At 40.9% G+C, this 16,315-nt stretch overlaps 1 protein-coding gene across 4 annotated transcripts in view; it reads left to right on the top strand.

Moving 5' to 3' along the window:
• Positions 1-24: 24 nt before the first annotated feature.
• The window catches only part of LOC125294681 (selenocysteine insertion sequence-binding protein 2-like), a 43,991-nt gene continuing 27,700 nt past the window's right edge, over positions 25-16,315 (top strand). For 2 of the 4 annotated variants that reach the window (XR_007193547.1, XM_048243613.1), the window contains exons 1-3: positions 25-321; positions 7,145-7,229; positions 7,373-7,587. Coding sequence is in view for 3 of the 4 variants with exons in the window: in XM_048243613.1 (XP_048099570.1) it covers positions 253-321; positions 7,145-7,229; positions 7,373-7,587 (369 nt within the window). In the remaining variant the exon portion in view is untranslated. Of the gene's footprint in view, positions 322-6,911; positions 7,019-7,144; positions 7,230-7,372; positions 7,588-16,315 lie in introns of those variants that run through there. The other 2 variants (XM_048243614.1, XM_048243615.1) reach the window with 2 other exon arrangements.

Genomic DNA, 16,315 nt, shown 5'->3' with positions numbered 1-16,315 from the left:
CGCCATCTACTGGTAACTATTTTATATAGGATGACTGGTACAGATAAGAAACTTCTACAGATTAGAAACTGTTCTTATTGCCTTATTTCATATTCTAATCATTTGTAACACTGTTTTTACGGTGGAGGTTTAACCGAAATCATACTTCGAATCTGATACAGCAAACTCCAATTTTGTTTTATTTCCTGAAGATCTCATGATTTGAACCAACAGTGAACAAACTAGTGCATGGCAGATTAGGCTACTTTTATTATGACGACTGAAGGCCATTCTACGCACTCTGGGAGCTTCACGGAATCAGCTGACCATCTGCCAAAAAAGGTACAAGTCTGTATACTGTAACGCTAACCAAATCTGCAGTCATACCGTGACTTTTTTTTAGACGTTTGTTAGAAGATTGGACAACCGACGAGTTGTTCACAAAGAAATGCAGGCAGTTCGCTAACTAGAACGCCGCCATAACTAGCTGGTTTAGCTAAGTTCGCAGAATGCTTGTGTTTAACATGTTAAATATTTAGATTGACTCCTACACGTGATTTAATACAATACATGTGATATTTTTCATGATGTAACGTAGTTGTTTGCTAGTAGATTAGAAAGTGTAGATGTCAGTGCTAACGTTAACTAGCATCTAACTTCTGTGACTGAATGACTGGTCACCCTTTGCGTTTGGGATTGGAGCGTGTCATACACTAACGTTAGGTCGAAAAATTAAAATCATCACTAATGTAATGTGTGTTTGATTGTAGCTGGTATTCAATGGTTTCATAAAATATATACATCAGAAATTAAATCTACGGTGGAAGTTAACGTGCAAATGGTGTTTGGCATAGGATTTTAAGAATCTAATGCAGCTGTGCGTCTCAATTGTTTTTTTTTACGATCAAAACTATCCAGAGACCTTTGATAACTAAAGTGTCTTTGCTAAAACGTAGGATATAACGTTAGCCTACTTGCTTTTTGACCAAGCGTTCGTACACTTTCGCGTACACAACTGGCAGTATTGCTCTAGGGATTCCCAAACTGGTACGTGTACCATCGGTGGTAGGCTACGTCAGGTTCCATTAGGGAGTACGCGAGACGAAAAGGGCAATGTCAGAGAGGTGTAAATTATTTTTTTTAATCTTAAGCTTATATTATCTTTGTTCTTTGTGTTTCATAATGTTGTTCTCCACACTGTTTTTTTTTAGTGTGAGAGCTCATAGACCAGTTGCACATTTTGATTTTTTTTTAATTTATTATCATGTTTTTTTTTTATCATGATGCCTGGAATGCGTCAATAGAATGTGACCGGGTATACATGGTCACGGAAACATGCGTGCGCAACTAAGGGGCAGAAAGCACCATATAACAGCATAGAGCAATGCTCTCCATGAAAAGAATAAAATGAGTTTTTGTGCTGAAAACTGCACCAATTCGAAATCACGATGGTTAGAGAATGTTAAATATGTTCAATATCCCTAACGGAATGCATGTCTTCGCCAAAAATGACAAAATACTGTTATATTAATAATGCAAATGAACGGCAAACTTTGAAATATAGTCTGAAATGAGATGTTATTATCATTGAGAAAACAGTGGTATACAAAAAAATCAGATTGTAGCTTGCAGATTGCAGCCGACTATTTAGGTTAAGTTTATAACGTTGTGGACGGCCACAAAGTGTCTTCTGCCCCACGGCTCTAGTTTTGTTGGTAAACGGGAAACCCGTGTATTGACCTCAACAGTCCGCCCACTGCCGATTCTGGAAGTAAGAATTCAATAGGCCTACAATTTCTCCATTGACAACTGAGGTAGGGTAGATTCAGGCCAGAGGTAGAGTATAAGGGCCCATCCACACAAGGCCGTTTTTTTTTAAAGCGGTGATTTGGTGATTTTTTTTTTTTTATCGGTTAGGCCTTGCGCCCACACAAGGCCGGCATTTTAGGAAGCTGTAATCTTTTTTGTAACTGGGATTCAAAGTGGGTTTTTTGAAACCGGTTAACTTTTGCTGTGTGGACAGCGTGGCAATGTTGATGAGGACATAGCCCTACCCCTCAACTCAGCTACCGCACTCGACCTGACACTCTGCTTGTCAGAACAAACCAAACCATTTGTTTGGTCATATTAAAATTAGGGCTGCCAAAATTAATGCGTTCATCACCGCAATTAATTTGCGATTAATTTTGAAATACATAACATGTTACAATAGGGCTGGGCAAAAAATCAATGTAAATAAAAAATTTGTGTGTCTGTATACTAGGCTATGTCCAATGTGTCTAAACTTTATCCAGCTGCCATAAGCAGGATCTGATGTCAAAAGTAGTGGCGCTCATTAGTGAAGTCATCCATAAGCATAGAGGCTTATGGTCCGTTCATGCCACCTGGGAATATCAGGGACCACCCCTGTGATTATGTTGTTTTTCCCACTGTGAGTGGTCATGAATGTGTGAAAAACATGGATGCCACAACAAAGGTCAAAGCATACGTTCACTTAAATAAATGACTGTATGGTGTAAGATGCTTCTGATAGAAGGCTATGCAGATTTCAATCAAAATCGAAAATCGGGTTTTATGTGAAAAAAATCTGAGATTTTTTTTCCCATATCGCCCAGCTCTATGTTACAAAATATTAATCCATAAGTGACGTTGCTCTGTCTGCCACTTGTTGTCGAGCTGTGTGGTACGTGTTCTGAAACGTTGTTAAATTCGGGAGCATTAGCCTCTCGCTTGTTTCAATTTGGGACCTTGCAGTCGAAATTGTTGTTTGTTTATTCAAAGTAGCCTGGGCTATTCATAGCGTCAGTTTATTGTACTTTTTATGTAATATTGAATAGCCACTACATACCAGTGTTTGTTGGAGTGTTGTTACAAAATCCACGTAATCATTTTATGCAAGCAAACTGCATACAGGGAGTCTTTATTGTTGAGGTCAGACATTATAATCATCCAAACATCTTGCATCTTAAAGAGATATTCCACCATTTGGGGAATTACACTCATTTTCCACCTCCCCTTGAGTTAAACAATTGATTTTTACTTTTCTCCAGTTCATCCAGCCTAGCATAGATCATTGAATCGGATTAGACCATTAGCATCTCGCCTGCTAGCATCACGTTTAAAAGTGACTAAGATTTCCGGTAATTTTCCTATTTAAAACTGGTCTCAACTCAAGTTAGAAAGTGTAATAAGACCAACGGAAAATGAAATGTGGTGATTTTCTAGGCTAATTTGACATGGAACTATAGTCTCATTCAGGCGTAATAATCCAGTCACTCACTAATTTGTCTGCTGCAGCTCAACCTTGTTGCTGGAAGTTCGCCTACGGGGACTATTTTCAGGTGCTGCATGATGTCATTGTGCTGCATGCGCCCATGGTGTTCCTTGATCATTACGCCATCTTTGCCCATATAAGGAGATCCGGGTGTTAATTGAAGCTAACTACCTATGGCAAGTTGCATTGTAAGTTAGCTCTGGGGTAGCAAAGATCAAAGTGTGCTGTCTTCACATACCAAAGATCACAGTACCCGCTCGAAGGCAGAGGACAAAACTGTGTAGAGCAAAACGTCTGCATTTCTGATTTCTTCGTCCCCGCGAGAGTTTAACAGGTGCGATAATTCAAAATCCCCATGTTATTTCCCCATAGAAAAAATCAGATACCAGATCTCCTTATTTGGGCAAAGATGGTAGCTTTTTTGTAGGCGTACTTCAGAGGTCTATTGTGGTCTTTAGTCCGTTGTGCTGCATTGCCTCTAAGGCCACGTCCACACAAAACCATTGGGTATATTTTTTTATTAATGCTTTAAGTATGCATACCGTGTCAACAGATCGACTGAGGATGCCAGATCCACAGCCCTCCACTCTGCCCTCACTCATCTAAACAATAGCAATTCCTATGTTAGGATGCTATTCATCAACTTCAGCTCAGCTTTTAATAGTGTCACACCATCTGATCTGATCATGAAATTACAGAGGCTTGGCATCAGCATATCCATCTGCAACTGGATATTGGACTTTCTGATCAACAGACCCCAGAAGGTGAGGTTAGACAACCTCTCCTCCACTACTCTTCCTCTAAACACTGGTGTGCCACAAGGGTGTGTGCTCAGCCCATTGCTGTGAACCTGCTTCACCCATGACTGCTCCCCCATTCACACTAACTCCATCATCAAATTTGCAGAAGACACAACAGTGCTTGGCTTAATCAGGAACAATGATGAATCAGCCTACAGGGAGGAAGTGCAGCATTTGGCAGCATGGTGCGCAAATAACAACCTAGCGCTCAACACCTCCAAAACCAAAGAACTCATTGTCGACTTCCGGAAAGCAAAGGCGGGCATCCACACAACCATTCACATCAACAGGGCTGAAGTAGAGCGGGTCTCCAGCTTCAAGTTCCTGGGTGTCCACATTTCACAAGACCTCTCCTGGTCACTCAATACCTCCACTGCTCAAGCTCAACAACGCCTCTTCTTCCTCACAAAACTGAAAAAAGCTGGGCTCACCCCTAGGGTTGCAAAGGGGCGGAAAAATTCCGGTAAATATCCGGAAACTTTCCGGAAACTTACCATGGGAAGTTAAGTTGGGGAATTTTGGAAATATTCCAAATTGGAAACTTTCATGGAATTAAAGGAAATTATGGGAATTAATGGGAATTAACTGGGAATTTGGGGTTATTCATACAGTACAAACTGTTTCGGATACAAACATTAACATTTTGTTTCGTAATAAGCAATATGAATTGTATGTTGGTATTTTTGCTTAGCTTAGCATACAAAGCTAGCTAGCATGCTAGCGGGAATCCCATTCTTTGCCTATGGTTTACTAGCGTGCTAAACTAGCAACATTGAACTGCCCAAGATACACCACACCACTCAACAACAAAATCCACATTTTTTCCCCATGCATATGAACGCACCATAGGTTTCCTTTATGTCTAGCAGCCTATGCCGATTGCTGTGTGCATGTGATTGACATATGTGCAGGGTAGAAATTCGATCAGGTTGTTTTAACTAATATTAGACTGCAAGATGGGGTTTTGTCCACTACATATAAGTTCCCTGTTATAGACTAACTTGCCATATTAAAAATTCCCAGTTTATTCCCATTACTTCCCGTTTATTCCTGTTAATTCCCATATATTCCCATGGAAAGTTTCCAACTTTGAAAATTCCCGGAATTTTGCAACCCTACTCACCCCTCAGATCCTCCGCAACTTCTATCGCTGCACCGTCGAGAGCATCCTCACCAACTGCTTCACGGTGTGGTATGGGAACTGCACAATGGCTGACAGGAAGGCCCTACAGAGAGTGATGAAAACTGCTCAAAAAATCCTTGGCACATCACTTCCGGCCATCACTGACCTTCATCACTCACGGTGTCTGCAACGTGCACACAATATAATCAAGGATCACACACACCCCAGTCATGGACTATTCTCCTTCCTCCTGTCCGGGAGACGTTACAGGAACCTGAGGAGTCGTACTAGCAGGCTCAGAAACAGTTTTTTTTCACAACACCATAACGCTGCTCAACACCAAGACCTGTCACTAGCCTCTGCCCTACCCCGCTGAGTCCTGTCTCCTTTTGCACATGGACTTTGGACTGTCTGTCCACTCTGCACTTTATTAATGCAACTCAACAATGCACTATGATCATACTGCATTCTGTCTATAGACTGTCTGATTTCTCAGAACTATGCACTTTATTTGCTAATACACCTTAATAAAGGACTAACATGATCATACTGCAATCTGTGTTTTTATGTCTTTTTAAGCACTGTTATAAAGACAAGCACTTTTAAAGATTGCACTACTGGTTAGATGCTGAACTGCATTTCGTTGTACTAGTTGTCGTTACCTGTGCAATGACAATAAAGTGGAATCTAAACTAATTTGAATCTAATATGCTTTTGATACATCCGACCGTGAACGATGGCGTACGCAACATTTTTGTGTGTACACAAGTTTTCTACATGAGGCCCCAGGCCTCTTTGATTTTGAAACCTAGCCACACAAGGCGTGTAAAAGAGGCAGGCGTCTATTTTATTTGAACTTTTACAGTAAGTCAAGATTTAATAAGAGCTTTGCCACTTATCCTTAGAGGTTTGACTGGTGAAGAACTCATGCAATAGTTGTATGCACAGCTTCTCTCATCTCAGCTGCTGAAGCTTTTAACTCTTTCAGAGTTGTCATAGTCATAGGTGCCTTGGTGGCCTCCAGTATTCTTCTTGAAGTATTCTTCTATTTCACTGAACTCCAGGGGATTCAGTGACTTACATTTTTTGGCATTCATACCCTCAATCACATTTTCTCTTAGTTGCTTTGAGTGCTCTTTTGTGTTCATGGTGGAATTGTAACCAGGAATACTGATTGACCAGTGACTGGACCTTCCAGACACAGGTGTCTTTATAATACTATACTATACACATTCACTGCACTGCGATCTCCATTTCACTAATAGATTACTAGCACCAATTGGCTCGACTTTTGTTGATTGAAGTCAGTATATAGTTTTGCATTATATATGTTTATTTAATTAACATTACTTTGTAGAAATCTGCTTTCACTTTGACATTACGGGGGCAGCCGTGGCCTACTGGTTAGCGCTTCGGACTTGTGACCGGAGGGTTGCCGGTTCGAACCCCGACCAGTAGAAAGCGGCTGAAGTGCCCTTGAGCAAGGCACCTAACCCCTCACTGCTCCCCGAGCGCCGCTGTTGTTGCAGGCAGCTTACTGCGCCGGGATTAGTGTGTGCTTCACCTCACTGTGTGTTCACTGTGTGCTGAGTGTGTTTCACTAATTCACTGATTGGGATAAATGCAGAGACCAAATTTCCCTCACGGGATCAAAGTGTATATATACAAAAAAAAAAAATTGTATTTTGGATTTTTTTGTAAATTACTGTAAAAAAGGCCAAATAAATTGATCAAGATTCCATTGATAAAAGCAGTAAAAGTGGAAATATCCAAGGGGGTGAATTTGTTTTATAGGCACTGTAGTCCAAACTTGCTCTACATCGGCATACACCCAGAAAAACAGTTAAGATCACAATACTTTTGCCCGTAATTATCATTCATGCAGCTGTTAGTGTGAACAGAGCCTATTGTCTTTAAACTAGATGGTTGATGACTCATTTTTATTTTTTACCAATGGTATCCTATCAGCCTTTACAGGGATTACAAGCAGGTATGGAAACAGTCAGTCAGAAGGACCAATCTTTCCAGGAATCATTGCATCCCAAGAGAAAAGGTCAGTCCTTCAGGTTGTATAAAGGTCTTAGTTGTATTGGTAGCCTATACTTGGCCTACTCAGCACTTCAGTTAACTTAAAATTTACATTGAATTTGTTTTACCACCTTGTTCATAAGCTGTCCTGATGTTTTTCTTTTGAAGGCAAGCAAGGCCCCAGGTTGAATTCTTTCTCTGTGCATCAGCATACAGTTATGGCAGGGAACATAGCAGCCTTTGAAGTACATTCATCAGACTTTCCAGAGCTGGGGTATGGAATGGCTGGCTGTCCCATTGATCCTCAGACATGCAATAGTCCATCTGCTCCATATGTTACTCCTGCAGTCAACCATTCAAAAAGCAAAGGCTTTAACAGTAAAGTAAGTAAATCCCATCTTCCTTATAACAAAACGAAATGCAATTATGCAATTGGGGGAAATGGGTGTCGTTACATCTGGTGTAAAGCTAACACAGCATTCCACAATAAGAACATCATATTCAACAGTCAAACACGGTCTGAGGCGGCTTTACTGCTTCCTGACATGTTGCATATTCATACTTTTACCATACATTTCCCAACTTGCATCACATTCTCAGACGAGCAACGTTTCAAAGCTTGGAACACTTGGAGCGGGGGTGGTGAGTTGATGTGTGTGTACAGGGACATTGTTAGTATTTTGTGAGAAGGGGTGCGGATCATATTAGCGGGAGTCTGTGGGTTGCTCTCCGGGAAAATTTAGAAATTATGGCTGTTGAATACACCATTTTTACACAGTTTGAGAGGGACAGAAATTCCTAAACAGAGCAAGCAGGGCACGTCTTCTGTCTGATTCAGGTGATGTGAACATTGGCTACAAAGGTTATTAGGGATGCACAATATTGAATTTTAGCAGATATCCAATATGCCGATATTTACAAGCTCATTTTGGCTGATTGTCGATGCCGATAAGTATAAGTAAGTATAAATATATATACTCTTTTGATCCTGTGAGGGAAATTTGGTCTCTGCATTTATCCCAATCCGTGAATTAGTGAAACACACACACAGCACTCAGTGATCACACAGTGAGGTGAAGCACAGAATAACCCGGAGCAGTGAGCTGCCTGCTACAGTGGCGCTCGGGGAGCAGTGATTGGTTAGGTGCCTTGCTCAAGGGCACATCGTGGATGTGGACATGGGAGAACAGTGCTCAACCACTTCCCCCCGCCCACATTTTTCCTACTGGTCGGGGATCGAACCGGCAACCCTTCAGTCACAAGCCCGTAACCCTTACCAGTAGGCCATGGCTGCCCCACTGATACTGATATAAGATATCTCATGTGTAACGGGTCTTTCTCTCGTCCTGCCCCTGGAAAGAGCAGTGGCTGCCTAGATTCAACATCACCATGTTCATGTCCCACAATGAGGTCTTTGAACCTCTCAGAGATTCAGAACCCACCATAGCACTGAGACCGCCCTCATTAAAATCACTAATGAACAGGGGTGGGTAGTAAGTAACGCACATGAGTTCAAGGAACGGAAACTTTCCATATTCCTTTTTCAAAACGGTACTTTTACTCTTACTCAAGTAAATTTTTGAGCCAGTAACCTAGTCTTTACTCCGCTACATTTTCAATTGCCTTTAGTTACGAGTACAAGTTTATTATTGGAGGAGAAAGTATTTTGAGGGAGAAAAGCGCACATCTCCTTCGGTGCACACCGGCTTGGGAGAAAAGAAACAGGGCTTCAGAATGCATTGCTACGCTTCCCCGCGATTATAAAAGTAATGACTGGCCTATGTAGCCTACTACACGGAAGTAGATGTTCTATATAGGGCAGTTCCAGCGTTATGGATGTGACAATTGGACTCATATTGGTAAACAAAATGCCTTAGAGTGGGGGCAAAATTAGTATCAGTGAATTAATTTGCATAACTTTTAAATTTCATATAATCAATTTCATCCTAAGAATACAAGGCATTTTATCAGCGTTATGGATGTGACATGAAATGGACACACTTTTGTGAGGGCTTACAGGTTTTCTAGAAACTCTGTGAATTTTGAAGAAAACTGACAAAACTATGATATATGTAGCATGAAGGAGACTTGAATGAACACAAAAAGTGTGTTTTTGAAACTATGCGTCATTTTCGTAATGCATTATGTAGGAAAAACTGGCGTTTTGGATGTGACGGTTTCACGTTATGAATGTGACGTGTCTGAACCAGTCCTCGACAAACTACATAAAACACATAATTAAGTAGTGAATTTTGATATGAAACAATTGAAATAGTAATCATAAAAAACTAGCGATGAAATTATTGCTTCCTCAGTGCCCACGAAGATCCACAGGAAGAATCAGGACAACAAGTCATTTAAAATATAAAAAAGAAATGTATTTTTTTCTTTAACCATCATCAATTTTGGTCAGTGATTCCCGGGTCACTGAAACACCAGGGAACATGAAACTTAGTGGCCACTCCCCTAAATAACTAGCCCTACCTGAACTGTTGCACTTAAGATGACAAAATATTTATGGTATGTTAGTCTCAAGAGCCCGCATCAACCTAACCCATACCTACTCATTTGTGATTTGCACACATAAAGTACATGCACACGCACGTGCACACACGCACACACAGGCACATGCACACACACACACACACGCACGCACAGTCGCACACATACAGACAGGCAAGCACACACACGTACATGTGCACACACATGCACAAACACCCACCCACATGAATGCAGACACATACTGTAAACACACATACACAGGCACACATACGCATGTGCGCATGCAAACACGCACACACACACACACACACACACACTCTTATCAACAAAAGTAAACTCACATATGCACACACTCATTTACATGCATTTACATGAGTTGCAGGAGTAGGAGATGGAGACATATTGACAAGCGTGATTTATTTTTGTGAAGAGAATATGCAGGACTGAGAGGCGGTCATATTTTGTACCGCTATGTGGTACATCTAGTTTATTGCTGCCGTTACTTATGTTACTCTGTGGGTATTAGCTACAGAGGACCTGACGCTTCAAATGCTGGCATATCGCGTCACATTTAAAATTAAACTGTGTTAAGCAGACGTGAACGGCAGCTGCAACAGAAGGAGGTTGCTATGTTAACTAAGTCAGCCATCTTCACCAGCTAACAGGATGATCCAGTTACTGTACAACAACAGTATGCCAGTTACAGGAAGATAATCGCTCAGATTTTCGTTATTAGGCCACTTGAAAATAGGCTATGGCTAGGCTAATCACTGGAGGTATTTTAATATTATGTTTGTTTTGCTAATGGTTAGGCAAGGCCTCCCTGTGGTTTTAATCAACCTAATAATCTTTGAAATGTCAATTGTAAACACTAAGGTGAAATGCGTTGAAACTGATATGCCACCAGAACAGACGTTTTATCGGCTTTGAGGTATAATAAAGTCTCAAGTCTTGTAAATTCACATTATGTAACATCCATAACGTCACATCCATAACGCACCATTAAAGGTTTTAAAAGTAAGAAAGGGGAACAATTTGGTCATCACACTTTACATTGATATAAATCAGCTTTGCACAGACACTATGGACATTGTCGCATCAACACTGTATGTGTAGCATAAACTTTTCCTATAAAACGTAATGGATGTGACATGGCCATGGAACTTGCTGACTTAAAAACAAAAGCCTTACAAATGTAAGGAGTTGTGCACTTAAAGGCAAGCTGAGCATAGACATTGCTCTACCATTCCCTTGTCAATCTGGAATTTGTCAAATGACACAATTTGTTTGAACCTTGGGTCCATTTATCCACTTTTTAAATATGTATAATATTACCATGTGAAAAATGTTGTTTCTGTATGCATGGGCGGATTATGAACTTTCGGGCCCCTGGGCCCAGATGTATTAAGGGCCCCCCACTTATTGTCGTATATGTGGGATGGGGGTTTGGGGGTCCTCCCCCAGAAATTTTTACATTTTTTTGATGTGATTTCCTGTATTCTGGTGCATTTTGGGGATGGCCAATACTAAATTTAATCAGATTCATAGCCTTCACCCTGATTTGTTGATATTGAGGCAATGATTCCATGCAAAGGCTTGGGCTTTAGGGCCCCCTGACCCCTTGGGCCCCTGAGCCCGGTAGGCCCCTGAGCCCGGTAGGCCCGTGCAGTAATCCATCTCTGTCTGTATGGTTGCACACCATATTTATGATGCAAAAAGAGTGTAATTCTCCATCAAATTCAATCAGATATATAGACCTAAATGAAGATTTCTATTTGCGTATGTACAACTTTTTTTTTCCATGGTAAGGATGACCTTTGCATGGAATTGCCCTATATCTAACAGCTCAGTTAACGCAATCCTGCCAGCTGCTGCATCTTCTGGTGAGACTGCCAGAGACTGCCAGAGTAACTATAATTCATTTCTGGCCAGCATCGTTCAACAATCACATTGGACAAGGAAAGTAGGCCTTTAACTTAATCTACAAGCAGAGGAAATGCACTGAAAATCGAGCACACAAGTTAGAAAAAACCTAGCATTCGTTTAAGTAGCCTTAATGTTGTAGGACATGAGAAGGTCAGCTGAGAAAACAGAGCCTGCTCTGTCGCTCTGTCCGAGTTGATATACCTAGGCTATATGTACTGTAGCCTAAATATAGGTCTACCCATAATATAGTCATTGTTTTTAGGTTACATTGTATAGTTTAGTTATAACCAGACTTATAGCAATGCAAAACAAAAGAATCACCTGGCAATGGATTGGAAGTGACTGCTTTTCAATCCATAGCTGGCTATGACGGCCTACAAAAGTGTGTCAAATAATATCTAAGTATATTAAATAAAATATATTTGAATTGGGCTGTTAAAATATGTTTGCCTTGAGCATCTCCCGAAGAAGGGACCTCAGATGGTAACCTTTTAGTCAACATCAGGGAAATGATGGAAGAAATGCGTTCTGACATTATTAATACATTTTACATGGTCGACTCGTGTCTCCGTCTGTGAAAAGGGAGATAACAGCGGTTCTGGAGCCCTTTGAGAGAAAACTCCGCTCAGTGGGTGAAACTGTTAGCGAGCTAGAACGCGCTGCTAAGGATCACAGCTAACGGAGCTTGAAGCTAAAGTTTCTACGTTGACCACATTGGCTGATTCCCTTACTAAGAAATGTGATGACCTCGAGGGGCGTGCGAGATGGAATAACATACGCTTTTTGGGTCTGCCTGATGGTTCAGAGGGGAAGCAACCCACTGACTTCACAGCCCAGCTACTCCAAGATGTCCAAGATGCATCGCCTACAAGATCCTCCTGCTCACCTACAAATCTCTCCATGGACTCTCACCACAATACCTCACAGATCTCCTCCACTTCTACACTCAGTCGCCTTCCCTGCGGCCCTCTGACAAGGACCTGCTGGCCACCCCCTGCACCAGGTTGGACTTTTGGGGACAGGGCTTTCTCTGTCAATGCTCCCACACTCTGGAATTGTCTACCACTCGATGTCCGCTCTGCCCCGTCCCTGCCCATGTTCAAAACGCACCTCAAAACATTTCTTTTCACCAAGTCCTTTGACCCCTAACCCCCCCTTTGCCCTTTGTTAAGCGACCTTGGGTACCATGAAAGGCACTATATAAGTCCAAGTTTATTATTATTATTATTATTATTATTATTATTATTATTATTATTAATCAAACGCTGATCACTTACTATAGACTCTCTTAGATATTAGACTAAATCTGCAATCTGCAACGACATCAAGGGACGTTTACTCTGCTAGTTCCCAAAGTTGTTTACCCGGGTGTTTACCTTGGTTACCTGGGAAGAAGCACCGCTGTAGGAAAAGAGGGGAAGGTATCAGTCAGATTGAGGAAAAAACAACATCGTCCTCCCCTTCCTAGAATTCTCTTTGCTAATGTCCAGTCACTGAATAACAAGCTAATAACAACGGGATATCAAGAATTGCAATGTCTTTGTTTTTACAAGACGTGGCTGGACCCCTCGATTATAGACATTCTACCAGAGGGACTCTCCATCCATTGGCAGGACAGAACAACCGAGTCGGGCATGAACAGAGGAGACAGTGTGTGTATTCTGGTTAACAAATGCTGGTTTGTTGATATACAAACGACATTGACAGGCTGCTGTCCTGACCTCGAACATCTCATGGTCAAATGCAGGCCTTTCTATCTACCCAGGGAATTCTCAGCAGTTTTTTCATCACTTTTCACATTCCACCACATGCTCAGTGGCATTTCTAGACCAATTTGACTGGGGGCCAGTGTTTTTATCAGGGGGTTACAGTTAACCCACGGCAGCAAAGACTATTTACATACGTTCAAAACTTTTAGTTTAGTTTCTTTGGAACATATGAAACTACATACATTTTTTGGTACATAAGACAGGTTGTTTTGGACCGTTGGACAGTTATAGGACCTTGAAAAAAACAAAAAAGAGTCGTAGGCCAGCCAATGATGTATGAAAAAGCCAGATTTGTGTTGGATTTGTGTCAACTGTTTTTTCCCAAAAAAAATCTAAGAAAAAAGGGGAGAACAAACTGACCCTTGGTGTAAACATACAGTACAACACAAGAATCAGAGTTACTGCAACTGTCAGCATGGCTGTATGTGCTACCACTTTCACAGCTGGGCCGTGTTTGGCAACAAAAAACCTTAATAAGTCAATACAAGTCTTTGCATCCACAGACATATTGGAAGGATAAACAACAGTGTTAATTTTACATTACAGCAACAATATCCGGCAGTTGCTATAATTTCTTCCAAATCGATCAACAAATAAATCCAGGTCCAATGCCCTAGCCCTTCTGGACTCGATGCTTAGAACACCTAGATTGGTAAATCATTCATCAGTAAAGGTGGACCAGAGGTAGGTTTTCACCAACTTTAATGTAGAGAAACTAAGCTACGCTACGTTTGCATCATATAAACGAGCAAATGAAAAGAGAGCTACTTCAGTAACACATCATTCTGGGGGTGGAGAGCTTGGATTGGAGCTTATTCAATAGATTTGTTTTAGTTTGTTTTAGAGAAACATCTATTTAACTCATTGAGAATGTGATCAATGACTTGGTATAAAAAAGGAAGAACACAACCAAGCATTGTCACGTTCTGTCTCTCTCTGACCAACAGTACTCAGTACACAATGCTCACTGAATTTAGAGCTTAGCTTTACTTGACGTTTTGCAGCTGGCTGTGTTGCATCAGTAACACTGATCAGAAATGTTCAACACCTCATCCCATAGGTTATCAAAATAAGACTTCTGCCTAAAGTCCTTCAATGTCTGAACTAAAGCTTCCACTCAATCAACTGCCCTTGAGAAGTCAAGAGTTGAAGACTAGCATATTAGAGAGAAGTTTTGTTTCCCCAAACACTTTACAGAGTGTAACAAGATGCACAACAAACGGAAGATCAATCTGTGCCAGGAGACCTCGGGCACCAACAGATCTATCACCACTGCATTCTTGGCTTATCTCTTGCTGTACTTGGGCTGGCAGTCTATCCATAATATTGTGTAGAGCTATAAATCGACATGCCCAATGTGTGTCACTCGCGTGGGAGTTCTCTTGGTGTGCCATACATCTCGTTTGGAAAGACAGCCATTTGGGGTGCACATACTGTATGAATCAGGAGTGAGTTTTTCCAACAAAGACAAGATGTATGTAAAAGGCATATTTGACTTGCTCGTTGATCCTAGCCTGAACCCCTGAATGTTTACCTCTCATTAGGGCAGCACCGTTGTATGCTTGGCCTACAAGGTTGTTTTTGTAGGCCACGGCTTTCTAATATGCAGATTATGTTTTTCTGTGAGCCCTGCTGCATCAAGCCTCTTAACAGATTCAAAATAAAGAAAACTCTCATTCTCATCTTTTTTTTAAACATATTTTGTTTCATCTGCCATGATGCTGAAGACTTCACTGCTTTTCACTAACCCTATAATTTCGGACAGAACCATTTCTGCTAAACAACCCTTGCATTTGGGTTGGAAGTTAATCTTTTTTTTAACAATTGGGCCATGGTTAGCAAATGCTTGCAGAATTGCCTTGAAGTTCCCTTTGTTATCGGACCCCACAGACTCATCATGTCCTCTTTGTGCAATATTTTGTGTAGCTGTAGTAACAGCACTTCACCTATTGTTTTAATGTACTGTTGATTTTCATGGACTTGCTTACTGTGTTCTTGTTAAGGGCATTTGTCATTGTGGCGTTAGATTTTATAGCCATCTGGTAATCCCTCCATGCAATAATTGATGATGCATGTGGCGATGCGACACTGGTGGCTGGTGTTGTCAGATTGGGTGTTTTTTCCGCTACATATTAAGGCCTGTTTACGGTGTGTTTTAGCCAGGTTTTCGCCTGGAAGGCTCTATAGAAATCTGGCACCCTATTGAACAAAGTTAAACTGAGAGAGCGTGTTGTTCACAGACACCAGAATGAACGAGTTCACAGTAAAGTTTATCAGGCAGGAATACAGTACGTTCAGTTCACGTTTGCCCAAAATATGAACTATCGTTCATGAACTATCGTTCAGGCACAACACTGGTTGTAGGAAACATTTTTAACTTATGCTGCACTGGTGGGTCATCCTTGCACTTGCTGATAGCTGACATAAGGGAGACTGTAATCTAAACGTATCCATGGAGCTGTACTATTACACTGCAAAAACTGCTTTTCTAATAAAATCTAACCAAATGTTATTAATCTTATATTAAGATCAAAAATTCTAGTTAATATTGTTTTCAGTATAAAGAGACTTACCTAGCTTTTTTCCTCATAAAATCATTTGACTTAATTTAAGAAGAGTTTGGCTCATCCTGAAAACAAGCACATTTTTTCTACCAGTGCGTTAAGTACATTTGTCTTGATAAGACTCCTTAAAATAAGTCAAAGTCTTCTTAAATTACCGTATTTTCCGGACTATAAGTCAACCTTTTTCATAGTTTGGCTGGTCCTGCGACTTACAGTTGGGAGAATAAGTATTTGAATCCATGCTAAAGTTGACTAAAAAGAGGAATATAAAATCCTCTGTTAGCAATTGATCTTAATGCCTTAATTAAAAAAGTGAGTGAAAATCCAACATTTAAGAACACCAATTTTCT

Source organism: Alosa alosa, chromosome 5 (assembly GCF_017589495.1).
Source record: "Alosa alosa isolate M-15738 ecotype Scorff River chromosome 5, AALO_Geno_1.1, whole genome shotgun sequence".
Taxonomy (NCBI): domain Eukaryota; kingdom Metazoa; phylum Chordata; class Actinopteri; order Clupeiformes; family Clupeidae; genus Alosa; species Alosa alosa.
This window is presented reverse-complemented; position numbering and strand designations above follow the sequence as displayed.